Raw genomic sequence first — 27,516 nt, forward strand, 5'->3', positions numbered from 1 at the left:
TGGTCTCTGATCTAATGTCTTCTCTCCATTTGTCCAGTCGCTCTTCTGCCTTCTTTCTACCATCCATCTTCTGTAAAATCTTTCTGTCTATTTCAAAATGGTGACCATTGTTTTGTGCCACTGTCTCCTCAATCTTCTCCAGTAGCTCCTTGATCTGAGTGTCGTCACTCCTGTTGTGATTGTTGAGAACATGATACCTGTTCCCACATTTGTCCAGCAGCCGCTGGAGATCCTGTCCTTCACTCTCAATGTGCTGCTCTATAGATGTGTCTAACAGAGAGTCTCCAAAGGTGAACAGAACTATAGTGTGACTCCAGATTCTCTCACTGAGAAGATCCAGATGATCCTGAACTGCTTTTCTGTGTGTCTCTTTAAATCTAATGACTACAGGTATGATCAGCAGTACAGCGTGTGGTCCTGGAGGACACAGAGACACACTGAGCAAAATCTCCTGTTTCAGTATCTCAGGACTGAACTCTACAGTGTGATTCATCCTCCATCCTGGAGCTTCAATGACAGTGATGTGTCTGTCTGCTATTTCGCCATCTCTTCTCACACACTGAGCAGATCTCTTCAAGTCAAACTTGTCTCTGCCCAGGATGGTGTTTCCTGATGAACTCTTACCAGCATATCTATACCCCATCAACACAATCCTCAGATCTGCTGAGAGATGTTGAGTGTCACCTGAAGCAAACAGAGAACGAAACACACAAATGCAAAATTACATTGTACTGAGAACATGTACTGTATCTGTATGTCACTGCTCTATATAAATCTAATAAATAGTCCATCCATCTCAAGTGGTCCAAAAGTTCTAAAGATAGTTGTTCATCCATTTTTTTTATTTTCCTATATATATTGGTAACTGCAAAAGCACCAGTTTTTCATTTTATTTGGTTTAACCACACTGGCTGTCTTTGTGTCATGGCTCATACAGGCCCTATGGAAACTTCAATATCTCATCTCAGGAAGGTTTTTGCTGCTTGGAACAAAAACTGATCTTTAAAGCACATTAAAAGATTATAAAAATATATAGTTATTTTGCATATTCTTGTTCCTTAGACTTATAATTTAAAGGTACACTATGTAACTTTTGACTTTCTAGCAGTTAATAAACAAAACTATATGCATCTTACAGATAAACATTGAAGCCAGAGCTACTTCTCTTTGTTTATGTCTATGACAAGTCACGCAGGTACTGGGATACTCCACAGCAGTTGTCGTCTCTGTCTAAAATAGTCAAAATATAAACACTTTTTATAGGTGTACAATAGTGATTCAGGATAAAACAAAAACACGGTTTGGAAGATGGATTCATGATGTACTCACTCATATACATTTTGTACATTTTGAACAAACAAAATTTACAAAGTGTACCTTTTAGGCTAAATGTAATGATCAAAATTCCTCAAAGTTCCACATTCAGGGTCGATTTATAATGGGAAGGATTTGGATCTCTTTTTAGGGAGTACCTGACTAAGAATAGTGTGGATGCAAACTTTTTCAGTTTTGAGACTTAAAAAATAAGATCTCAAATCTGTTTATGTGTTTGAGGATTAAAATTTGATAGATTGAAATTTTGAGAATTTTAATTTTTGATTTTCTCTGGTCGGGAGCAGATAGGAGGCTGAAATTGTATTAAGTATTATTTGTAAGTTTTGGGAAATAAACAGTATTTTTACATTTGTCAATGTTTCCATCTGTCACAACCGCACTGCCTGCACCATCAGACATGGACACTTACGCCACGCCCACTCGTTCACAATCACCGGAATTCTGATCACCTGTGCATCATCACCAGAGCCACATATAAGCACGCCACACTCAACCACTCGCAGTCTGGTCTTGGACCTCACCCTGACTGTTACCTGCTACTAACCTGTGGATTACTTACCTGTTCCAGTCTTCCTCATCTCCTGCCTCGTCTTCATCGTCTTCCTCGTCCTCCCCATCTACAAAGGAAAGTAAACAGTTATCATCCATAAAGTATTCTACGTGTCAAGATATCCTCCTGTGTTCAGCTTGTGTCTGATACCTCTGTTTATTAAACTGTTTCACTTTGCATTTACCTCTGTGTCCTCGTCTGTGTCTGACAGAAGACCAGACCGCATGCAGAGCTCTCCGGACACAGGCGGAGACCGCACCGCTGACCCATTCACTGCCCAGGTTCAAGCTGTATGGTCCTCACTGATGCAATACACCAACCCTTCACCACCAGCGGCTAGCACGACCGTACAGCCATCACCATCACCTGCGGCACCCGTCACTTCCTCAGCTGCCTCTGCGAGTCCCATGGCCTGACCAGCGACATACAGCGGCGCGGCGGAGGATTGCAGCGGGTTTCTGTTACAGTGTTCGCTATACATGGAAGCGAACTCCCACCTGTTCCAACATGAGAGAGGCCAAGTGGCATTCATCATCTCCTTGCTCTCAGGACGAGCTCTGCAATGGGCGCAGTCCTTGTGGGAATCGAATGCTCCGGTCACTGGCTCTGTCTCCACCTTCTGTGCTCATTTAAAGGAAGTCTTCGGTCAACATGCTGCCCAGTTGACCTCAGGATTACCACAATACAGGGAAAGCCGCTGGGCCAAGGTCGTGTCCGCCATTTCTCCCCCACACTTACTCTCCGCATCGGTCGTCTGCATGAGGAGACCATCACATTCATTGTGCTGGAGGAGTCAACCGCTGACATCATCCTGGGACGCCCATGGTTAAAACTGCATCAACCCCACATTCACTGGTCCTCTGGCGAAATCCTCAAATGGGGTGAAAACCGCTTCCAGAACTGTATAACTCGTTCAATTAAAGTTAAACCCAAATCCTCTCCAGTCTACCAACAACTTCCAGTGCAGTCTACATCTGTGGAAAGTCCAGACACCCACGTCAGCATAACCATTCCTCCAGCCTACCGGGCGTTCCAGGATGTCTTCAGTAAGCAGTTGGCTACCAAACTTCCACCTCATCGGCCATGGGACTGCGCCATCGACCTCCTGCCTGGGGCTACCTTACCCAAAGGCCGCATCTATCCACTGTCCATCCCGGAGCAGCAGGCCATAGAGGAGTATGTGCATGAAGCGCTCCAACAAGGTTTCATAAGACCATCTACCTCCCCTGCCGCTTCGAGCTTCTTCTTCGTGGCAAAAAAGGATGGAGGCTTGCGGCCGTGTATTGATTATCGTCATCTCAACTCCCAAACCGTCAAATTTAGTTATCCCCTTCCTCTTGTCCCTGCAGCCCTTGAGCAACTCCAAGGTGCCACCATCTTCTCCAAGCTCGACTTAAGAAGCGCCTATAACCTCATTCGCATCCGGAAAGGTGACGAGTGGAAAACCGCCTTTATCACCCCTTCCGGGCACTACAAGTACCGGGTGATGCCGTATGGGTTGTCCAACTCACCATCCGTCTTCGAGAACTATATGAACGAAGTCTTCCGTGAATTCCTGAACAAGTTTGTCATAGTCTATATAGATGATATCCTCATCTACTCTCGAGACATGAGAGAACACGAAGAACATGTACTCCAAGTCCTCCAAAAACTTTGGGAACATCACCTGTATCTCAAGCTGGAGAAGTGTGAATTCCATACCACCTCAGTCCAATTTCTAGGATACATTATTGACAGCCACGGCGTCAAGATGGATCAGAGGAAGGTGGACACCATTCTTCACTGGCCGTTACCCAACACCATCAAGGAACTACAGAGATTCCTGGGATTTGCCAACTTCTACCGATGCTTTATCCACAATTACAGTCTGTTCAGCTCACCTCTCACCTCCCTGTTAAAAAACCGGCCCAAGTCTCTGTCCTGGAACACCACTGCCAAGGAAGCCTTCCATCAGTTGAAGCTCGCCTTCCAGTCCGCTCCGATCCTGGTCCATCCAGATCCTAACCGCCAGTTCATCGTGGAGGTGGATGCCTCCTCTACCGGGGTCGGAGCGGTGCTGTCACAGCGGCAGGGGGAACCCTCACGACACCATTCATGCGCCTTCTTCTCGAAGAAGCTATCCCCGGCAGAGCAGAATTATGATATTGGTAATCGGGAACTCCTAGCTATCAAGCTCGCCCTGGAGGAATGGAGACATTGGCTGGAGGGAGCTAAACACCCCTTTGAAGTAATCACAGATCATCAGAACCTCAAATATCTGAGAGATGCCAAACGGCTCAACAATTGCCAAGCTAGATGGGCCTTATTCTTCACTCGCTTCAACTTCAAGGTCATGTATCGTCCTGGAGACCAAAACAACAGAGCTGATGCTCTATCTCGACTATATCAAGATCCTGAACCTGAAAACCCCGAGACCATTCTCCCTCCAGCCATGCTCGTCAGTCCCATTCAGTGGGCCATCCATCAACAGATCCAACTGGAGAACACCCAAAACCCTGCTCCGCCGGGAGGTCCAGAGGGGTGCCTGTATGTACCACCTAACCATTGCATTCCCCTCTTGGACTTAGCTTATTCCTCACCGGGCTCTGGACACCCAGGCAGGAGAAGGACCCTCTCGCTCCTACGTCAGCGCTACTGGTGGCCCTCCATGCCTCAGGATATCTCCCGATACGTCAAGGGGTGCTCAGTCTGTGCCATTGCGGATACTCCTAGGAGATTGCCTGAGGGGAAGCTATTGCCGCTGCCCATCCCAGAACGCCCTTGGACTCACATTGGGGTGGATTTCATGACGGATCTCCCTCTATCTCAAGGATTCACCTGTGTCTTGGTCCTCGTGGATCACTTCTCGAAATCATGCAAGCTCATTCCCCTCAAAGGGTTGCCTACCGCTCTGGAAATGGCGGAGGCACTCTTCCAACACGTCTTCCGTCACTTTGGACTCCCTGAGGACATCGTATCTGACCGTGTACCCCAGTTCATATCCCGAGTCTGGTCAGCCTTCTTCTGCCTCCTAGGAGTATCCGTCAGCCTATCCTCCGGGTACCATCCTCAAACGAATGGCCAGACTGAGCGCAAGATCCAGGAAATCGGGAGATTCCTGAAGGTTTACTGCCATCGGAACCAGGATTGTTGGAGCCAATATCTACCCTGGGCCGAGTACGCCCAGAACTCCCTCCAGCAGTCTACCACAGGGCTCATCCCGTTCTAGTGCATCCTGGGATATCAGCCTCCTCTCTTCCCATGGTTGGGTGAGCCCTCGGAGGTCCCAGTGGTAGATCATTGGTTCCGACAGAGCGAGAGGGTCTGGTACTCAGCTCACGTGCAACTCCAGCAGGCAGTCCGGAGACACAAGGCACAAGCTGATGTCAGGAGAGGACCAACACCGCAATACCAACCTGGGCAAAAGGTTTGGTTCTCCAGCCGGGACATCCGTCTCCGGCTGCCTTGCCGTAAGTTGAGTCCCCGCTACATTGGACCTTTCACCATCGAGAGGCAGCTGAATGAAGTGACATACCCACTCAACCTCCCTGCACAGTACCGTATATCACCATCATTCCACGTATCACTACTCAAACCCTTCACTGACCCTTTGTCTCCTCCTTCCACAGAGCCAGGTGATGATGCCGGACCTCCTCCTCCTGTCATCGATGAGGACCCCAACATCTACCGGGTGAGAGCTATCCTCGACTCGTGGCGGCGGGGATCACAGCTGGAATACCTTGTGGACTGGGAGGACTACAGTCCTGAGGAGCGGTGCTGGATCAACCGTAATGACATCCTTGACCCCAATCTTCTGACTCAGTTCCACCAGGACCATCCTGACCGACCCGCTCCTCAAGGCCGTGGTAGACCCTGTCGCCGCCAACCATCGCAGTCGTCAGGAGCCGCCCGTGGAGGAGGGGGTACTGTCACAACCGCACTGCCTGCACCATCAGACACAGACACTTACGCCACGCCCACTCGTTCACAATCACCAGAATTCTGATCACCTGTGCATCATCACCAGAGCCACATATAAGCATGCCACACTCAACCACTCGCTGTCTGGTCTTGGACCTCACCCTGACTGTTACCTGTGTCTACTAACCTGTGGATTACCTGTTCCGGTCTTCCTCATCGTCCTCATCTCCTGCCTCGTCTTCATCGTTTTCCTCGTCCTCCCCATCTACAAAGGAAAGTAAACAGTTATCATCCATAAAGTATTCTACGTGTCAAGATATCCTCCTGTGTTCAGCTTGTGTCCGATACCTCTGTTTCACTTTGCACTTACCTCTGTGTCCTCGTCTGTGTCTGACACCATCCAAAGTTTCAAATTTAAGTTATGTGCAAAATGAGAATATTGCATAAAACATTTGCGAATAAAGCAGCGTTTCCATCCAGTGAGATGAAGAGAACAAAATCATTACTTCCTGATAAACTGGTGCTAAATATCACTAATGCCGAGTTCACATTGATTTTAGCCTTGATTTTCACTCGCTGACAGATTTAGTGACAACCCCGACAAATGCCAGACATTGGAGGCAAATCGGTGCTGGTGGATCCAAAATGGTCAATTTTCTCATATTCATGCATTTTATTCATATATATGTTAATCATTTATGACTAATGATTTATCAATATTATTTTTGATTTCATATATTCATGTACTCCTAATCCATATATTAATTCTCATCATATTTTCAAGTATTTACTTGTTATTGTTCCCTTATGGTTATTCTTATTTTATATTTAAGAGTATGTATGCTTGCTATATTCAATTGTTCTTCAAGTGTTCCAATGTGACTGGTCATGTTGACACGTTTGTGGTTAGATATTGGACGTCTGCCAAGTACTGCAGAAGTGATGTTTTTGGAATTAGTTGCTCATTTGAAATTAATATGTCTGTTATTATTTCTGCTGACATTTGATAATGTAAGATTTGCAAAAATTCCCTTAAGGGGGTTAAAACAACCCCTATATCTATTTCTTTTTCTTTTCTTTTTTTTTTTTTTTGACATATGACCAGTCTATGATATAATGGGTAAAACCATTTAACCTTTTCTTATTAGAACAAAACATCAGTTTGAGTGGGATGTACATTTTCCTATATGCTTGTTTTAAAATGGACTGAGTGGTTGATAGTTCACCTTTTGTTTTTGTTTTTTAATATTTTTATTATCGACTGAAGTTTGCGTGTGAAGCTAAATTTAATTGCAATGAATAAATAATTTTTCTTCAATGTCATCAATTGCCTGGATCTCATTTTCTAAAGTTTTTGCATCAGAGCTCGTTCACATTAGTGACAATCACGCAAAATGATATTAGGCATGTTAAATATCTGGACCCGTCTGTGATTCAAAGTCCAGTGGCACGTTCAAGCTCAAACTGGTGCGCAACGTTTTGCTACGGTTTCTGGATTGAATGACATGTTTCCTGGAAACGGTGTGCATTGGGGTTTGAGATACGTTTTCTCTTGTTTGGTGGGTGTCTCAAAAATGCATGGGCGTCGGAAGCAAAAAAAATGTGGGTGGGTCCTCCCTCCAATTTATATATATACATAAAGATAATAGATATAGATAAAATGCCATTCAATCGGTAGTTATTGATTTTTTTTAATAGAACAACGAGACATAAACCTTTACATTCAATCGCGTTTTTGCTCCCATTTATTTTCACACATTGATCACACAGTGCATACAAAGTTTAGTCCCAAAGTGCGCACAACTGGAGAGATACACGATTACCTTTGATTTCGTTAGATAGAAAAGAAGCTGGGCCGTACGCAGGGTTTTATATTTACCGAGGTCACAAAATGTATTATGCTAGGGGGGTTTGGGGGCATGCTCCCCCGAGAAAATTTTGATTTCCTTGGTGTACATATATGCATTTTTAAGACGTTTTAAGGCCAACAAATTGGATAACAATAGCTTTAACCATGTCAACAAATACATAGCCTACATGCATGCACAGTTTTGAGGCAGATTTAATCGCATGTTTGGTAATTCCATGACTATTCACCATCATTATTACCTCAGAATAATGGTGCATGCCCGTAGTTTCTTTAGCGCTTAGTTAAGCTATAATAAAGTAATATGCAGCGTGCGCCGGCGCATTTGCACGAGCACTTCTTGAGTTCACGCTTCGAGCACAGTAGACAATAGCCTAACGGCTGATTGGAGTTTTACTGGCATAGCCTGACAACATCTCATCTGACCACAGTTCACTGTTGTTCAGCTGAAGCTACCTTTTCCACGCTCGTTTGACTTGCGCCTGACGCTGAGGCGAAGTTGGAATGCGCGTCTGAAAAGTGTCCCGTTTGTTGTGGTCGTAAAGAGACATTTCTTTATAAACGCAGCTTTTTACTTGGCGATGTTTTAAAAAATATTTTTATTTTTGGTATTTTTTATGATCTGTTGGTGGTTTGTGGAGTAGCATCACTGGGGGGATTAGACAAATGCTGAATTAGAGACGGTAAAAGTGAGTGGGTCCAATATCATTGGTCTTAAAAAGTGCATACAATGTTCATAATACAATGGTTCCAACGCCCACGCAAAAATGTCAGCCCAATCAGTGACAAGATGTATATAAACCACACGGTATTAAAGAGACAGCTTGCACAATGGTGTAACGACTGAGACAAATCAGACACAATTATTTGTTATAGTTAACCAATAATTGTCCCCATCCCCCGAGAAGACCAGCCTTATTAACTTATAGACAGACTGTTCTATAAATGAACATGTATATCCCCAGGAAATGGTATCCATTATTACTGTTGTTGTATTGCACTCATTGTATTCACATGTTTTATGATACATTTAAGGTAACTTCAATCATGCCATGTTTAGTATCTATGGGTTCGTATCGAGAAGATTTAAATGCTTGTGTATGCGGTATGTCCATACCTGTGCAACACATCAATATTACAAGAATCTTTAATGGTTCTTCTTCAAAAACTCAGCCAGTTAATCTTGCTTGGTCATAAAAGCTCTGACAGTAGGTGTGTCTGGAAATATAACATCTTCATTGGTCCGGTCAACAACTAAGAGGTGTGACTCTGACCAGAGGTTAAAAGCCAGTGAACAATGCCACTCCCTCTTTTTCCTTGCTTACAACCCAGCCATGTGCTCATATATAAGTTGTTTCATAGTACTTCATCTAACGCAGAAGATACTGGCAACAACTTCGGACCGAATCATCAAGATTTCTCCTCAGCCTGCAGATCTGATGCTCCTCAGTCTAAAGGCATCTTGCAAGTATCGTACATTTGAACACTACACAGCGATTTAGTATTGATTTGTAAAACATACCTTTGTCAGCAAAGGTGTTTTATTACTACGGAAACTGATGATTCTTTTCCAGATTGTCTTTGACTTTAACCATTAACGGTTCCCTTTCCGGTTCAACTCTATCATTGCTCATTCTTACCTACGTATGTTTGTGACCTGCATGTATGTTATGTGTTTGTTAGTTTAGTTATGTGTTTGTGAGTTAGTTAATAAAGAATTGTGCACAATACATGTTTGGTTCTGACTCCGTCTGCTAATAAATTGCCTCTTAAGTGATTTAGATCCTGACTACATTCTCTTAGTAGTACTGTACAATAAGAACGTTGTTTTTCCATAACCCACTGGACGAACAGGTTAATTGATTATAACATTATTCTTAATGTAGCTACATCCAGTTAATCTGATTAACTGATTTAAATATTCATAATTAATTATAATTAATAATCATAATGAGTTATGAATAATTATTAATATTTCCCCTTTGAGTTAATTCGCTACAATGGGTTCAAGTAAAGTTGTTTACAAATGTGTCCGCTGCAGCTCGGTATACGCATATCTAAGATATTAGAAGACATGTTTGTCATAAGAGTTTTATAGTAAAAAAAGTGTATCAATTCTTCAAAAAGAACACAAAGAATGGCCTTCTCAGCTACCATAGTTGCAACTCTTGCGTCATCAGAACAGAGTGTTCAACGCACCACTGTTTGTTTAAAAAACATTTTGCAGCCCAGCTGTGTGAAATGTAAAAATGACATCAGCGATGACTTACAGCCAATAAGAGAGCAAGATACAGGGTAGCAGGAAGTTCAGGGAGGAGTTATAGACCTGTGTTTCCCCAAACATTTCCTCCTCCATAATCTTTTTTTTCTTTTTCTCCTCTTTGCTGCAAATCAGTGCATCACAAGCTTCTTGTGGGCTAACATTTTTAATAACAATTCCGTTCTCGAACGCAGTCGTTTGAGACAGTTTTGGAAGGTAATTATACTGAATTACTTTGACGACAAACAACTACAACAAACAACAAAACAAAAAATTTTCAGACGCTGTGCAAAAATATCAGTCCGCTGGTTGGTCCAGTTATGCCGTCCCATGATATTTTTGATGCGCATTGAGGACTTTATTCTGTAAATGTGTTTCCATCATAGTTTATGCACGTGTTTCTTTATCGGATAAAACTTATCTGTCTCGAATGAGCACATACGTTTTTGATGCACATTTTTAGAATGCTTATCTTGGTGTTTCCATCCAGACGTTTTTTATGCGATATCCCAAAATGCGCATTAAAATAGGTGGATGGAAACAGCTTATGAGGTATAAAATGCTTTTCATCCAGGGGACAGGTGTCCACTAGGGGGCTTCGGCAAACATCCAAAGGGGACCTAATAACTACAAAATTGTTGTGGTCCCTGACATAAAGACCATTGCTGTGGTTAAACCAAGTCAATTCAAATAAAAACTGGTTGTTCTGCAATACTAATGTATAGAGCTAAGCTCTAAAATAAAGGAAAATTAGAAGTGGACAGGCAACCCCCATTAGACCACTTGAGATGGACTGACTCTAAAATCTCTACATAATAAAACAAGTCAGGGATAATGTAGAGTCATTATCAGACAATAATCCTGACAGGGTGAACAGGGACCCAAACATGACACTGAGTCTATGTTTGCATAAAAATTACCTTCATGAAATGATTAGTACAGTTTAAGTATTCTTGACCAACAAACACCAGAAACACCAGCAACATTTGATGTTGGACTGATAATGTCAGGAAACATGACTGTCATTGTCACACTGATCCAACAAAACCCAAGAGCCCCTGGAAGCTGATGTTTGTTGGGTCAGATCTTCAGATTCTTTAAGTCTCTTAATAAACTCCATCTTCCGCATGAAAACAGAGACAGAAACACAGAATAGCAAAACATAGCCCTGTCTGTCTGTGGACTCACTCATCTGTGATCTGATGTTTTCTCTCTGTTTCTTCATCCTCTTCATTCGTTCTTCTGCTCTCTCTTCCTCTGCTCTTCTTTTCTCTTCCATCTCCTGTAAAATCTTTCTGTCTATTTCAAAATGGCAGCCATTGTTTTGTGCCACTGTCTCCTCAATCTTCTCCAGCAGCTCCTTGATCTGAATGTCGTCACTCCTGTTGTGATTGTTGAGAACATGATACCTGTTCCCACATTTGTCCAGCAGCCGCTGGAGATCCTGTCCTTCACTCTCAATGTGCTGCTCTATAGATGTGTCTAACAGAGAGTCTCCATGAGTGAACAGAACTATAGTGTGACTCCAGACTCTCTTACTGAGAAGATCCAGATGATCCTGCACTGATTTTATCTCAGTCTCTTTAAATCTATCATCCACACGTATGATCAGTAATACAGCGTGTGGTCCTGGAGGACACAGAGACACACTGAGCAAAATCTCCTGTTTCAGTCTCTCAGGACTGTCCTCTACAGTGTAATTCTTCCACCATCCTGGAGCTTCAATGACAGTGATGTGTCTGTCTGCTACTTCTCCATGTCTCCTCACACACTGAGCAGATCTCTTCAAGTCAAACTCCTCTCTGCCCAGGATGGTGTTTCCTGATGAACTCTTACCAGCATATCTATTACCCATCAACACAATCCTCAGATCTGAGAGATGTTGAGCATCACCTGAAAAAAACAGAGAACAAAACACACTTCTTAATGTGGGTGAGATCTTAAGTCTTCTTTAAGAGTTAGTTCACTCACAAAAAAAAATCTTAATTTCTCACCTTCATGTTGTTCCAAACCATAAGACATTGGTTCATCTTCAGAACACAAATGAATATATTTTTAATAAAATCTGAGCTTTCTGTCCCTCCATAGACAGTATAGGCAACTGACAAATTGACACGTCAAAAAGTTAATAAAGATCATAAAACTAATCCATATGAACTGAACGGTTCAGTTCAAATTATCTGAAGAGACTCGATCACTTTATATGATGAACAGATTTAATTTAGGCTTTTATTCACATATAAATATTGATCAGTGCACATAAACAGAAGCTCAACCGTACTTGCTTGACACATGAGAACAAACTTCAAAACTCAAACGTGATGCGTAACGTGAGATCAAGCGAACAAAGCTGATCGATGTTTATATGAGAATAAAAGCCTAAATTCAATCTGTTCATCATATAAAGTGATTGAGTCTCTTAAGAAAATTTTGACTAAACCGCTCAATTCATATGGATTAGTTTAACAATCTCTTTATGAACTTTTTGAAGCATCAGATTGGTAGTTGCGTAGCTGTCAATGGAGGGACAGAAATCTCTCAGATTTTATCAAAAAGATCTTCATTTGTGTTCTGAAGATGATCAAAGATCTTACGGGTTTAGAATGACATGAAGGAGAGTAATAAATTGCATAATTTTCATTTTTGTGTGAACTAACCCTTTAAGTAATCTCTCTCTCTCTGGAAAAAAGTTACTGAAATAAAGTTAACCGTATCTGTATGAGTGTCAAACTACACATTACTAATAAAAATATCTCACATTAAATCAACTCTCAAATCAGAGTTGTGCAAAACTTATCGAAGGAAAATAATTATGAATTATGGACAAAAGAAAATAGCTTAACTTCAATGATCTGCACACAAAACAACAGATCAAAAATTAAAACTAAATTACAAATAGCATCAGAATAATGTTTTCAGAAAGTATATTCTTTAAAAATAATTAAAATGGTCTGGAAAAGACAAGCTGATTGCAGTGTTTTTTGTTTGTTTGCTTTTGTTGTTGTTTTTTTTTTTTTTTTGTATTGTTCTCTAGATTAGGTAAAGCGATTTCCATTTTCAAAAGCACACCCTAAACAGTATTGTTTAAGGAATGAGAGTGTTTATTTCCTTCAATAACAGATTTTAGGGGTGTCACTGTGAGCTGCTCTGAACCATCTATTGGGAATGAATCTACAAATAACAGTTAATGACAATAAGTTTCTTGTTTCTTGGAAAAGAGTTACTGAAATAAAGTTTACCATATCTGTATGAGTGTCAAACTACACATTATTGATAAAAATGACAAATAAGTGTATCTCACATTAAATCAACTCTCAAATCTCAAAGAGTTAGAGCAAAAGTTATCAATGGAAAATAATTATGGACCAATGAAAATTGCTTATTTCCAATGATCTGCACACAAAACATAACAGATCACATAAAACACAGATTAATCAAGACTAAATTACAAATAGCTTCATAATAATGTTTTTAGGAAGTATATGTGTCAAAGATGAATAAGGGTTTTCAAGCATCAAAACAATAAGTGTATTACAGCTTTGAATTGTTGTTGTTGTTGTTTTTCATTACATCAGAATTGGTCCTGTTTAATTTGTTAGTTTTTTTCTGAGTAAAAATTAAATATACATTTTTTATCATGATTTACAGAAGACACCCACTAAAATGTCATTCATTGTAACAATCTTGTCAGGCATATTTCCAACAAAAATAATTACTTTTACCCCAAATGCTAATTACTTGTAATTTTACATTTTTAAACTTTGCCACTTTCCTAGGTTTTGACCATTTGTCAGCAAGAGTTTTATGTGAATAAATCTCTCTCTTGTGTGTGTTCACACCTGGAAAAGTGTTATCAATGCACTGGTGTCTATTAGCTCCAGCACTATCTTTCTGACTTGATCAATCTGTATGCTCCGTCAAGAGCGCTTATGTCTGCTGACCATTTGCTTTTAGCTGTACCACGGGTAAAGCTGAAGAGGGGTGACCGAGCCTTTGCAGCGGCGGCCCGAAGCTTTGGAATAGTTTAAACCGTACATTAGACAGGTTTAAACACTTGCTGATTTTAAATCTAGCCTAAAAACTTATTTTTATAGTTTTTGACACTATTTGAGAGCTGCTTTCTATTATTGTTCCCTATCAAGGGAACTCGCGCTGCGTAGTCGCTATGGGAATGCCTCTGCGTGATGTCGTCATGAAGCATGTATGAAATCTGTCCAATCAGGACAGATTTCACATCATAGGCGGGTGACGTCACTGACCAGGAACCATAAAGCCAGCCCAAAAACACTCACATTTAGCTTCTGTGTCTTCAGCAAGCGCTACCTGTGATCTTGTCTGTCTTATTTATTGTTGTCTGTCACTATATATCATATATTGTGAACTATGGCGAGCGAACAACTGTTCAGGAAGTGTGTTCATCCCTGCCCACGTTTCATCCCGGGTGGGGATACACATGAAATGTGCGTTGTTTGTTTGGGAGTGCAGCATGCCCAGGCAGCTCTCGAGGGGGCTGCCTGTGTGCATTGTGAGCAGCTACCCATGAGAACGCTGCACTCCCACTGAGCTCTCTTTGAGGAGAATGGCTCGGTTCGTGTTCCTCAGGGCTTGGGTCCCACTTCTGCTGAGGCAGGGAGGCGCCTCATGTCCTGGGGTTCGCAGATGGATGTAGCAGAGGGGTTAGAGACGGGCCCAGCATTATCTCTGCCTTCACCTGCTGCATCCAATGTATCCATTTGGAGGCAGGAAGCACGCATTGTGGTTTCTTCCGCTCCGGTGGATACAGTCACGCTGATGGCGTCTAGTTCTGAGGAGCTGGATGTTGTCAGCGTGGCAACGGGAGAATCCAAAGACTCGCCACTTCAATCTCCCACGAGCGAGGAGCTCATGGAGGTGCTTTCTCGTGCTGTCACCAAGATAAACATCGACTGGCCAGCCGAGAAGCAAGAGCAGCATGTAAAAAGTAAGCTAGACGAATGCTTCTTACCGTCTAGATCTGCTCAGCCTCCACGTCGGGCACTACCGTTTTTCCGACCTCCACACCGAAGTGTCGAGGTTGTGGAAGAGACCGGTGTCTACCCAAGGTTATACACCTCAGACCACCATCTACAGAAATGTGGCTGGTTTGAGGAAACATGGGTATGGGGCGATGCCAAGAGTGGAGGAAGACGCTTGCGAGCCATCTCTCTCCATAGGCGGCATCGTCCCTTAAAGCCCCAACGTTGCCCACTAAGCAACTGAAAACAACATCAGCGCTAGTGGGCAAAGTGTACTCGGCAGCAGGTCAAGCTGCGGCGTGCTTGCACACTATGTCAATCATGCAAGCATACCAAGCTGACCTGCTGAAGGACTTGGGGGAAAGTGATGAAGTGGGGTCAGATCTTATTCAGGAGTTGCGTCTAACTGCCGATTTAGCCCTCCGTGCCACCAAGGAGACGACCAAGTCAGTGGGCCGCTCTATGGCAGCCCTGGTGGCCACAGAGTGGCATTTATGGCTTAATCTCACTGAGATTAAAGAGAAGGATAAGACGTTTCTCCTTGATGCCCCACTTAATCCTTCCAGCCCCTTCAGTGACGCCATAACATCGGTCACAGAGAGGTTTCAAGAGGCTAAGAAACAGTCTGCCGCATTGCAGCAGTTTCTGCCTCGTCGCACCCAAGTCTCTTCTGCTGCTGGGCGGGAGCAGCAGAAGCCGAGTACGAGCTCCTCGCACTATATACAACAACAGAAGCAGAGTGTTGCTACCCGTACTCCCCCTCCGAGGAGCTGGGATGCGGGACAACTCTCTCAGGCAAAGCCTTCGAAGGGCAAGACGGATCTGAGAGCCGTCATTGCTGCTAAGAGGGCTTCGTCTAAGAAATCCTGACGCCAGAACAGTCAGGATCCTGAGGGTGGTCCCCTCTGGAGTCAAGCGGTGTTCACCTCTCTCTACAGTGCCCGCTTGTCTTCGGTGCCCTCAGGGGGGCTCTCTGCCAACCCCAACCACAATGCCGGGGCGCAGTAGTTCCCCGCGTGTCACCCGAGGGTGGCGCGCTCTCTCTGCAGCCATGCCAGTCGTTCCCTGCCGGGGCTCCACTTCAGGGCACTGTGCTGGCTGCCCATATTCCACCAGAGGCCAGCCTCGAGAGGCTGGTTCCCTTAGTAGATTTTTTGTCAGAGTGGAAAAATCTGTCAAAAGTATCTCAATGGGTCCTGCACACAGTAGAAAAGGGGTATGCGATTCAGTTCAGATCACGCCCACCCCGATTCAATGGGGTCCTGACCACGGTGGTAGGCCCCGAGCAGGCTCTGGTGTTGGCACAGGAAGTAGAGACACTCTTGCAAAAGGAGGCTATAGAGAGGGTTCCTCCTCCCAGCAGGGAGTCAGGGTTTTATAGCCACTATTTCATTGTGCCAAGGTCCGAGGACTGGTTTGTGACAATAGATCTGAAAGACGCATACTTCCATGTATCAATCCTCCCGCATCACAGGAAGTTCCTAAGGTTTGCTTTCGGGGGAGAAGCATAGCAATATTGGGTTCTTCCCTTCGGCCTAGCACTGTCACCCCGCACCTTCACCAAACGTGTAGACGCAGCTCTGACACCCTTGCGTATGCAGGGCATCCGCATTCTGAACTACATAGACAACTGGTTGATTCTGGCTCAAACCGAGCAGATGACAGTTCAACATCGAGATGTTGTTCTTGCTCACATGAAAAGGTTGGGGTTGAGACTAAATGCAAAGAAAAGTGTGCTTTCTCCAGCTCAGAGGACCACTTATCTAGGCGTGGTATGGGACTCAGTGAATATGCGCGCCCATTTATCTCCGGCTCGTATATCATCAATCCTCACTACCATCTCAGACATAAAGCTAGGCCAGTCACTCACTGTCAAACAGTTTCAGAGACTGTTAGGTCTTATGGCAGCAGCGTCCAACGTGATACCTTTTTGGCCTGCTGAACATGAGAACACTTCAGTGGTGGCTCAAAACCAAGGGGTTCTTACAGAGGGGGAATCCATTTCATATGATTAGAGTCACGCAGCGTTGCTTACGTGCTCTAGTCATATGGAAGAAATCTTGGTTTCTGTCCCAGGGACCTGTGCTGGGGGCTCTCAGTCGTTGTGTCACGCTAACGACAGATGCATCCCTCACAGGCTGGGGGGCGATCATGAGTGGCCACTTGACTCGAAGTCTGTGGCAGTACCATCATCTTTCGTGGCACATAAATTGCCTGGAGATGATGGCGGTATTTCTAGCACTGAAATATTTCCTTCCAGACCTCAGGGACCATCATGTGTTAGTTCGATCAGACAACACATCGGTGGTCTCATATATAAATCATCAGGGGGGTCTGAGATCACGCCCGCTCTACAAGCTGGCGAATCAGATCCTCCTGTGGTCCCAAGGGAAACTGCTTTCCCCTTAGAGCAGTTTACATCCCGGGGTACCTGAATGTGGGAGCAGACATCCTGTCGAGGCAGGGGCCGAGGCCCGGGGATTGGAGACTTCACCCCGAGGTGGTGAAGCTCTTATTGGAGAACTACAGCGTAGCCCAAATGGATCTGTTTGCGTCTTGAGAGACGACTCACTGTCCACTGTGGTTCTCAACGTCAAACCCAGCACCTCTTGGGCTGGATGCTATGGTACAGCCATTGCCGAGGCTACCGCTGTACGCATTTCCCCCGATTGCGCTGCTCCCGGGAGTTCTGGAGAGAGTTCGCCGGGGCGAGGCCCGTCTATTATTAGTGGCCCCGTTCTGGCTCCCTCCACGGGGAAACTCTATGCTTTGAAGTGGAGATTATTCACTTCTTGGTGTGAAAATCACCAGTGGGATCCAGTCAACTGCCCGGTTAGCGCAGTACTGGAGTTCCTGCAGGAAAGATTTTCTTCAGGGTTATCCCCCTCCACGGTAAAGTTGTACATGGCGGCCTTAGCTGCTTACCACGCTCCTTTCAGTGGGGTATCTTTGGGGAGACACCCGCTTATCACTCATTTCCTCCGTGGCACTTTAAGGCTTAGACCTGCAGTACACACAAGAGTACCGGCTTGGGATTTGGCCGTTGTCTTACAAGGCCTTTCTATGACTCCCTTCAAACCCATCGAAGAGGTGTCAGAAAAGTTTTTAACACTAAAGACAGTGTTTCTACTAACTATCGCGACTCTCAAGAGAATTGGAGACATACACGCGCATTAATTATTAAAGATCTATTTGCTCAAATTATGCAGAAAATGCGAGTATGGATGTGCATAAATTAATAACTATCTATTTGCTGAAATGTGGCTTTCGTAGGGCAGTTTATATCACGGCCTTATGTCTGCTTTAAAGCATTCTCTGTGACGGCCGGGATATGAATAACTGTGTGCATTGTTCTTTTTGCCAAGTTAAAAAAATAAATAAGGCTGATACAGTAAAAAGTGCTCAAAATGTGTCTTTCATTAGGGAAGTGCGTAATTTTTCAAGGACTTATGTCCATTTTAACGTATTTAACTCTGTGGCATCCAAGAATCGCGCCGGGAAATGGGCTCAGTGTGCATTGTCATAATGCCACGTTTAATTGTTCATGAAAAAAACATTGGTACAGTAAAAATGATGAAACTTTGTATTTCGTTAGGGCACTAGGCCATATATTTTCCCATGTAAAAATACTGGAACTGTAAAATGTAAGCGTACTAAAATTTCATATTTCACAAGATCAAACGGCCTTTTATTAAACCACTTTGTGGGATTTAACGCATCCTTACAGGTGGCAGAGAAATGCTTATTTTCTTCATTCAGTTCTAAGAGCGCTTATTGCGAGCAGAGCCACTGACATAAAGGACTTTAGATATAAAGGAAGACACATGTTTAATTAAAACGAATAATTAGCTGGAATTATCCTAGATGATCTGGTCTAAGAAAGCCAGATTTTGAGCAAATACAGCTGTATTAGTTCATGTGAATCCACTCTCATTTTCTCATTAATTTTCATGATCTTTATTAGTTCATGTGCATCCATACTCTGGCTTTCTTCATAGGCAGTGACGCATAAATGAAATAGGTTATAGTATACACAAACCGGAAATTGTAACGCGTGCGCACGACATAAGTTTCTCGTGTGCACGTGAAAGTTTCTCGTGTGCACGCAATACATTTCTCGTGCGCACGCGAAAGTTTCTCGTGAGCACGCGAAACTCTGTCATTTTTTTATTTTTGCAAAGGTCCCTTTAGGGGCTCCGTACATAAAAACAGTAAACATGTTGACATTTTTTCTTTCATAAAAATAGCTTCTATTGCAAGTGCAAACCTCATGAATGTCCATTTTATTTTGACATATTTTTGCCTCATTTGAAGCTCCAAATGAAATATAGATCCACCAGCAGTATAGTAGTTTCTACTTGTAATGTTCTTTCAAAATGTGTTTGACGAGACTCACTTCCTGCTGCTTCAGAACAGACAAACATGAGCATGTCTATAGATTAAAAGATGATGTTTGAGTTATATTCAAGACAAGCTGATTGCTGTTGTTTTTGTATTGTTCTCTATGGATTAGGTAAAGTGATTTCCATTTTCAAAAGATTGTTCAAGAAATGAAAGTGTTTATTTCCTTCAGTAACAGATATTAGGGGCGTCACTGTGAGCTGCTATTGGGAATGAATTGACAAAAAATGGTTAATAACGAGAAGTTTCTTGATATTTTTGCTGTGACTGTTACATTTTCACGATTTATTTCATATATCAGTGTGAATATCTGCTCTATAAAGTATATCGACTCACTCATCTGTGATCTGATGTTTTCTCTCTGTTTCTTCATCCTCTTCATTCGTTCTTCTGCTCTCTCTTCCTCTGCTCTTCTCTCTTTCATCTTCTGTAAAATCTTTCTGTCTATTTCAAAATGTCGGCCGTTGTTTTGTGCCACTGTCTCCTCAATCTTCTCCAGCAGCTCCTTGATCTGAGTGTCATCACTCCTGTTGTGATTGTTGAGAACATGATACCTGTTCCCACATTTGTCCAGCAGCCACTGGAGATCCTGTCCTTCACTCTCAATGTGCTGCTCTATAGATGTGTCTAACAGAGAGTCTCCACGAGTGAACAGAACTATAGTGTGACTCCAGACTCTCTCACTGAGAAGATCCAGATGATCCTGCACTGCTTTTCTCTCAGTCTCTTTAAATCTAGTGTCCACACGTATGATCAGTAGTACAGCGTGTGGTCCTGGAGGACACAGAGACACACTGAGCAAAATCTCCTGTTTCAGTATTTCAGGACTGTCCTCTACAGTGAAATTCCTCCACCATCCTGGAGCTTCAATGACAGAGATGTGTCTGTCTGCTACTTCTCCATGTCTCCTCACACACTGAGCAGATGTCTTCAAGTCAAACTCCTCTCTGCCCAGGATGGTGTTTCCTGATGAACTCTTACCTGATCCTTTATATCCCATCAACACAATCCTCAGATCTGAGAGATGTTGAGCTTCACCTGAAACAAATAGAGAACAAAACACACTTATCCTGTTGTTTGTGTTTTCTGAACAGTTAACAAGAAAGCTGCACTAAAATATGATAATCATAATAATACAAATGTCTCATTGAGTTCAGTTAATCATCATCCATGGTTAACTAAATTATGAAGAAATTAATCTTTTCATTTTTTTAATCATGAGAAAACTAAAATACAGATAACATAAAACTCGAGGCTAAATTGTCATTTGTTGAAAAAATAACATGTTTTCAGTAATTATATATTATTTAATAATATGCACCAAGTAAAACTGCCAAACTAAATTAATGAATAAATCTCTCTCGTGCACACCTGACACGATATTTGCACAGCCACACACTGTAAAACACACGACTGTATTCTGCAAATAAACCTAAACACAATCCACAACAAGCCATATTCATAAGCATAAGTGAGTTTATAGAGAACAAAAATCAAGCCCTAAGTGTCTTGCAAAACATTATTAGTTGTGTCGACCAATATGAAAGTGAAAGCAGTAGTAATGTCTCACAGAAACAGTTGACATGTCAAGTTTGATTAAAATTCATTTTTACTATGAATTACGAGGAAGACGTTTATTTTTTAAAATAATAATAAATTAAAAAAGCTTACTTAATTCCATTTTACTTCACACTGTCTCAGTCGGAGTTCCAGAGTAAATGTAGGTTCACGTTGATCTTTCTCACAGGTGTTCAGAACGGGCGAGGCTACAGGTGTACGGAAGAGTGCAAAGCTTATCTTCGAGGTTGATTACACATACACAAAAATGTTAGGATTTTTTTCAAAAGTGAAATCTTTAAATCCAGATATTTTAAAAAGTGACTAACTATTCTTAATCCCATGATAAATAGATATATACTTTTTTAAGTAACTGCTAACAGTTGCAAGTTGCAGAATTATTTCCTCTCCCTGCAGTCAACAATTTTATCCATTAAAACTCATATTTGATAAACAACATAAACGTTGTGAAAATAATTTTCATGCCCTAAAATAGTTTGAATGTAACTCTACACCCTTGCTTCATTTAGTATAAGCGTATTCATGAATATGCAAATCAGTCCCCGCCACCACTCAATCACAGCGGCTCAGAATACTTGTTTCACTTGGTCAACTTTACTACAGTAACCGCAACACAATGGCAAGTGGAAATACTGGTTTATCAACCATATATGTTTGAACAAGAAACAAGTACATTGATGATACGTGTTGACATAGAGAACTGCAGTTTCAAACCGAGTCTTTGGTTCACTGCAGTTTTAAGTTGAAAATAGCAATGTTGTTGTCTTTTCTTAAAGCGAATTAAAACCACCACATAGACATATTACCAACTTAATTTTCCCCACAGGAGTCTTTCATTATTTAATCTTAATGTGAGTCCTTGTTATATACAGTACAATCAAAAAAAGTAAAAGATTCAAGCATCAACATGACCTTATAACATTTTATTTCACATCTAGTACAGAAAAGAATTGTCATTGTTCAAATGTTTTTGATACATTCCATATTTTTAATTAGGTAAAAATCCTTTTCTTTCTTCAGGATTTACAAATGTTAAAACATGGGAAAAATCTATACCTGTTAACCGTCACTGGGACGCCAATGCACCAAAGCTTCTTTGTTTAAATTAGCTCAAATTTACTGTTAAATGTAATGTAAGTACCTTGACAAACTATACATCATTAAAAAGATCTAAGACTCGAGCTTCAAGTTTTAATCTTTATTTTACTCTCAACATCGTATAGTGACCGTTATTTGTTAATATGCATCGGGAGTTATGAATATGAAAAACTGAGTCGTTACCTTTTCATTGAAATATAAGCGTCAGCCTCAGCCATTGAGAAAAAACTCCTGTGAGATCATCATGAAAAAACTCGACAAAATAACATCCCTCAGGGCTTTTAGCTTAAAGGAATGCGCATTTTGAGATATATTGATGGATTCTCATACGTTTATGTGAATTTTCTATACAGAGGAGTAATATTTATTCAATTTTTACCCACAACGCGCCGTTGTCATCATATTAATGCTGTATACACTGATCTACTGTGTTTTCAAGTCATACCTGCAGCCGGAGGGCGCTCTGTGCACACTTAGTCCAAGAATTATGACACAATGAAGAAAAGATCATGTGACCTTCCAGAAACTAACAGCCAAAGCCACTGGAAGGCAAGCCTGCAAGGTCCAGACATCGCTATGCTATGCTATATAATCCTATGCTATAATCATGGATATTACGTGCAGATCGTCTCGGTTACGTATGTAACCCTCATTCCCTGAAGGAGGGAACGGAGACGTACGTCAGTAGTGACCGACGAATTGGGATCCCAACTAAACTGCCACAGTTACGAAACCCCTTCCAGTGCCCAGCGCAAGCTCTAGCCACCCGTCGCACCAATTTGGATGGTGAAGGGGGCGAGCTTACGCCGAGAGAGTCTACTGCTGTTCCGACATACCCACTTAGTAAACTAGACTACACTGGGGAAGCAAACCCGTAGGGGACGCTGCAGAGGCCACTGCCTACCCTGTTGGGGAAGAATTTACGTGGAGAATACACATATGGACATGGAGTCCCTGGGATGGCTCCACCTGGGTAGGGGGAGACTCATCTGACAGGTGACAGCAGAGCTGGCTCTGCTAAGGGAAAGACACGGGCTCACCGCAGGGAGTTTGACCATGGACAAATACACATATGGGTCCGCTCACGTAGAGGGGGCGCGACATATGGAACCCAGCCAATCATCAATGTCGGAGACGGACGTTGGCCTGGCATCAGACACTCCGCAATGTCCGAGCCGAAGGGGGAGGCGGAGGAACTCGATAGGGTTCGACCAAGTGGAGAAGATGCGAGTCAAAGATGCATGTATCTGGCCCAGGGGTGGGAATGGCATTGCAAGCCGACACTTAGAGCGGGTTCAACGCGTCTACTGGCTGGTGGAAGCGAGTACACACGAAGGCTATAGAATCTAGCGAACGTGTTAGGTGTCACCCAGCCCGCAGCTCTACAGATATCTGTCAGCGAGGCGCCGTGAGCCAGCGCCCAGGAAGAGGCCACTCCTCTGGTGGAGTGGGCTCTCAACCCAAGCGGGCAAGGCACGCCCTGGGATTCGTACGCCAGGGCGATGGCATCCACTATCCAGTGGGCCATCCTCTGCTTGGAGACAGCCATTCCCTTCTGCTGGCCTCCGTAACAGACAAAGAGCTGATCTGAGGTCCTGAAGCTTTGCATTCTGTCTACGTACACACGCAGAGCGTGGACGGGACAGAGCAAAGCTAGGGCTGGGTCTGCCTCCTCTGAGGGCAGCGCTTGCAGGTTCACTATCTGGTCTCTGAAGGGAGTGGTAGGAACCTTGGGCACATATCCGGGCCGGGGTCTCAGGATGATGTGAGAGTCACCGGGCCCGAATTCTAGGCACGATTCATTGACTGAAAATGCGTGCAGGTCCCCTACCCTCTTGAGCGAAGCCAATGCAACCAGGAGGACGGTCTTAACTCTCTGGAGTCGGGTAACACGCCGGCGCGTTTTGCAGGATTTTTTTCGCATTGCAGCAAAACAGACTTAAAATACTCCGTCATTTCTTGTCATGGAGACATAAGTAATATATCAATTGAAACTATAGAATGTCTTCTTTTATTTGTGTAAAATAACCCTAACACTCTGAGGTCTGAGGTATTGCCGGCGATACCACCGCGTTTTTTTTCTTACCAGTGTGAAAGAGACTCAAAATACTCCGTCAATGTTGCACATACAATTAAGAGTTATACACCATTTTAATCTGTGGAATATCTTCTTTTATTTGTGTACACTCAGAGTAAAAACAAAATGTTGTGCTTTTTGCAAAATAAAGAAAACTAACATGATGCGTGATCTCTCGTCTCCCTCTGAACAAAGTCCAATCTGATAGTTCTCAGAAAATGAACTGTAACTTAGTGAATACTAATCACAAAAAAATTAGACTTATGTCTAAAAAAACGTTGAAATGTCAGGTTTTAAATCGTGTAAGTCAAATCGAAAACAAATATTCTCTGTTTATGTAATCTGTATGAAAAAAGAGCCATGTCAGAAGTCTGTGATTCAGCTCATTATCCACTAATGCGGCCACGCCCACGGAGCGAGTGCTTTTCAGACGCAAATTCTGAGGCAATGCATGCATTCATCGTCTCAATCGTGTATTTATTGTCTTGAAAAGTGTTTTGAATAGCTATAGTTAGCGATCTCTGGCCTCTGTTAATTCGGTTAGTTCCTGGATTGCCTATTCTTCTTTAGCAGGCATTTGTGGACTAAATGTGTACAGAGCGCCCTCCGGCTGCAAGTATGAATGGAAAACACAGTATCCAGCGCTCATAGTAATGACAATAAATCCTGAATCAATATTACTCCTCTGTATAGAAAATTGACATAAACATATGAGAATCCATCAATATTTCTCCAAATGTGCATGCTTTTAAGCTAAAAGCCTATATGAAATGCCATAGAGGTAACATAATTGTTCAGACACTTTGCATCACAGAAATACATTATATTTTAAGTATATAATAGAATACCATTGTTTTAAATTGTAAAAATATTTCACAGTATTGCTGTTTTTTCTGTATGTTTGATTTACACCTTGATGAGCTTTGAGACATCAGAGATCACAGGGTTTTTTTTTTCACAGCTTACCTGACTGAGCTCTTTATGTGATTCTTTTGTCTTCTCAGGTGAGAATCACCCATTATTCATGATGATTCACGCCTCCACACATACTGTGTTTCTTGACCAAAGATGTTTTCGAAAATTTAAATCTCTCTATTGTTTTATATGAAGGAGTAGGAAGGATAATTTTTACATAATTTTGAAGCAAAAACTCTAGTCTACAACCTCCAATACCCAGAAGTTTTGTGAACACAGATTTAATGTTATTTTTTGGCCTTATTTCAGTGACTTAAGTTTTTTGTTTTTTCAATAACCACGCATAAATGTTATTCCTTCAAAAATACAAACGTACATACATGTTACTCACATATTATGGTAGCCTAGTTTGTGCTGAATACAGTGTAATGACACTTTTGTCATTAATATGTTTATGAACAACTGAAAAAAGCACAAATGTCAGGGCATGTCAAAACTTCTCCAGGCCCCAAATCAGCCTCAGACTCCAGAGGGTTAAGGGACAGTACTTTTAACTCAACTGATTGCAAAGGTTCGAAGGGATGACCCCAGAGAGATGTAAGAACCAGGGTGAGATCCCAAGAGGGTATGGAGGAAGGGCGAGGGGGATTTAGTCTCCTCCCCCCCCCTCAGGAACCTGACGATCAGATCGTGTTTCCCCAAGGACTTGCCATCAACTGCATGGTGATGTGTAGGGATAGTGGCAACATACACCTTGAGGGTGGAGGGAGACAGCCTTCGCTCCAGGCCCTCTTGCAGGAAGGAAAGCACAGATCTGACCGAGCATGATCGGGGGTCCTCTCGGTGAGAGGAGCACCATTCAATGAACAGGTTCCACTTCAACGCATAGAGGCTCCTCGTGGAAGGAGCTCTAGTGGAAGTGATGGTGTCTACGACCGCTTGCGGGAGATCACTCAGAACCTCAGTGGCAGCACGCAGCTCCCCAAGCAACTGTTGGTCAAGCCCTCCCTGGGGCATTTCCATCAATGCTTTTGCTTGATATATTTGCAAAAGGGCCATGGCATGCAGGGCGGAGGCAGCTTGCCCACAGGCTCTGTAAGCTTTCTCAGTCAGCCCAGATGAGACTTTACAGGCCCGGGATGGGAGACGCAGTTCACCGCCATCCAGGGAGGTGAAGGCGGACGAGGGTCCAGGTTTCACACGAACGCTATATGGCGTCTGCCAAGACCTGGTCACCTCATCGTGCACTTCTGGGAAGAAAGGCATCGGGGCGCTGAGGACCAGCGCAGGCCAAGGTACCAATCGTCAAGCCGAGAGGGACCGGGACACGGTGGAGGATTCCACTCGAGCCCGACCCTCTCTCGGCCGCCCGGGAAAGCACAGCCGTCAACTCTGGATTGGCCTCGGGCAACGTTACAGTCCCAGAGGGAGGCAGCGCAGCCGAGTCTTCATCTCCCGAGGACTCCTGCTCACCTTCCGATGCTGAGACGCGCCGTAGAGGGCCCAGCGGGATTCAATGGCAGCGCCACGGGCTGCAATGCTGGAGAGGGGACAGGTGCGCGAGGAGCGGCGCTCGGCAGGAAATCCCTGCCTATACGCTGCCGAACCGTCATTCCGACCGGAGCCGAAAAAAATGGCCGAACGGCGCATAGGGGAGGGGACCCCCTCTCCCTGAGAACCAAGGAACGAGAGTCTAGATCTCAGCACTGCGATAGTCATGTTCCCACAGTGAGTACATGAACTATCTACAAACGCTGCTTCAGCATGCTGAACGCCCAAACACGTGATGCAGCGATTGTGCCCATCAGCAGGGACCAGGGAACGACCGCACCCAGTAACGCACAGACAAAATGACATCTTGAAAAAGATGCAGGGTTCGTCTGTGAAGCTCTTTTAGAAGGGGAAGAATCAGCTCGTGCTGAAGCACACAGGGGAGTGACGCGATGTTTTCGGGTACACCACTCCCCGAACACACCAGAGGAACCAGCCCAAATCACAACAGACAAACTGCGTTTTAGATGGGACTGTTTGCTGTGATAACAGCAGTTGAGAGCTTGTTGTGAATTAATTTAGAGTAATAATAGCAATTACAGAATGTTTAATGAATTGTCATTGATAATAACAGATAAAGTTTAAATTGTCATATATTGGGTTGCTCAGCTTTAAGAAAAGTCTACCCATAATAAGCATAATGAGCATAATGAGCAAGTGAGAGCGCACAGACAAAGAACATGTGACTGATTCAATGTGTGTGCGCTGCATCTGTGTTATCCAGTTCAAAAACTAAAGTAAACAGTTTGTTTATTTTATTTCAAGTCGACAGTGGTCATTATTGCTTACTAAGAAGAAAAGACATGACAGAGCTTAAATGCTCAGGCTCCTCGGGAAGCTCGCGACCTCGCTGCTGTGCCGTCACACCATCACAAGACGCTGGAATCCTCTTGTTTAGGCTTGTTTAGTTTCACTATAGTGAAGTCTGAAAGCTGGAGACACCAACTGTTGGCTCCGAAGCGAAAGACAGAGTGCGATTGCATCTGCTTC

General features: G+C 43.3%; 1 protein-coding gene across 1 annotated transcript; it reads right to left on the bottom strand.

Moving 5' to 3' along the window:
- LOC125261593 (GTPase IMAP family member 8-like) lies at positions 1-26,241 on the bottom strand (the record flags this gene model as incomplete). Its single annotated transcript, XM_048180147.1, has 4 exons — positions 26,064-26,241; positions 19,644-20,345; positions 11,101-11,805; positions 1-660 (listed from the first exon to the last, which is right to left on the bottom strand). Coding segments are annotated over exons 1-4 (2,245 nt in total), but the record flags the coding sequence as incomplete, so codon positions are not given.
- Positions 26,242-27,516: the final 1,275 nt, after the last annotated feature.

This window comes from Megalobrama amblycephala, unplaced genomic scaffold (genome assembly GCF_018812025.1).
Source record: "Megalobrama amblycephala isolate DHTTF-2021 unplaced genomic scaffold, ASM1881202v1 scaffold437, whole genome shotgun sequence".
NCBI classification, from domain to species: Eukaryota; Metazoa; Chordata; class Actinopteri; order Cypriniformes; family Xenocyprididae; genus Megalobrama; species Megalobrama amblycephala.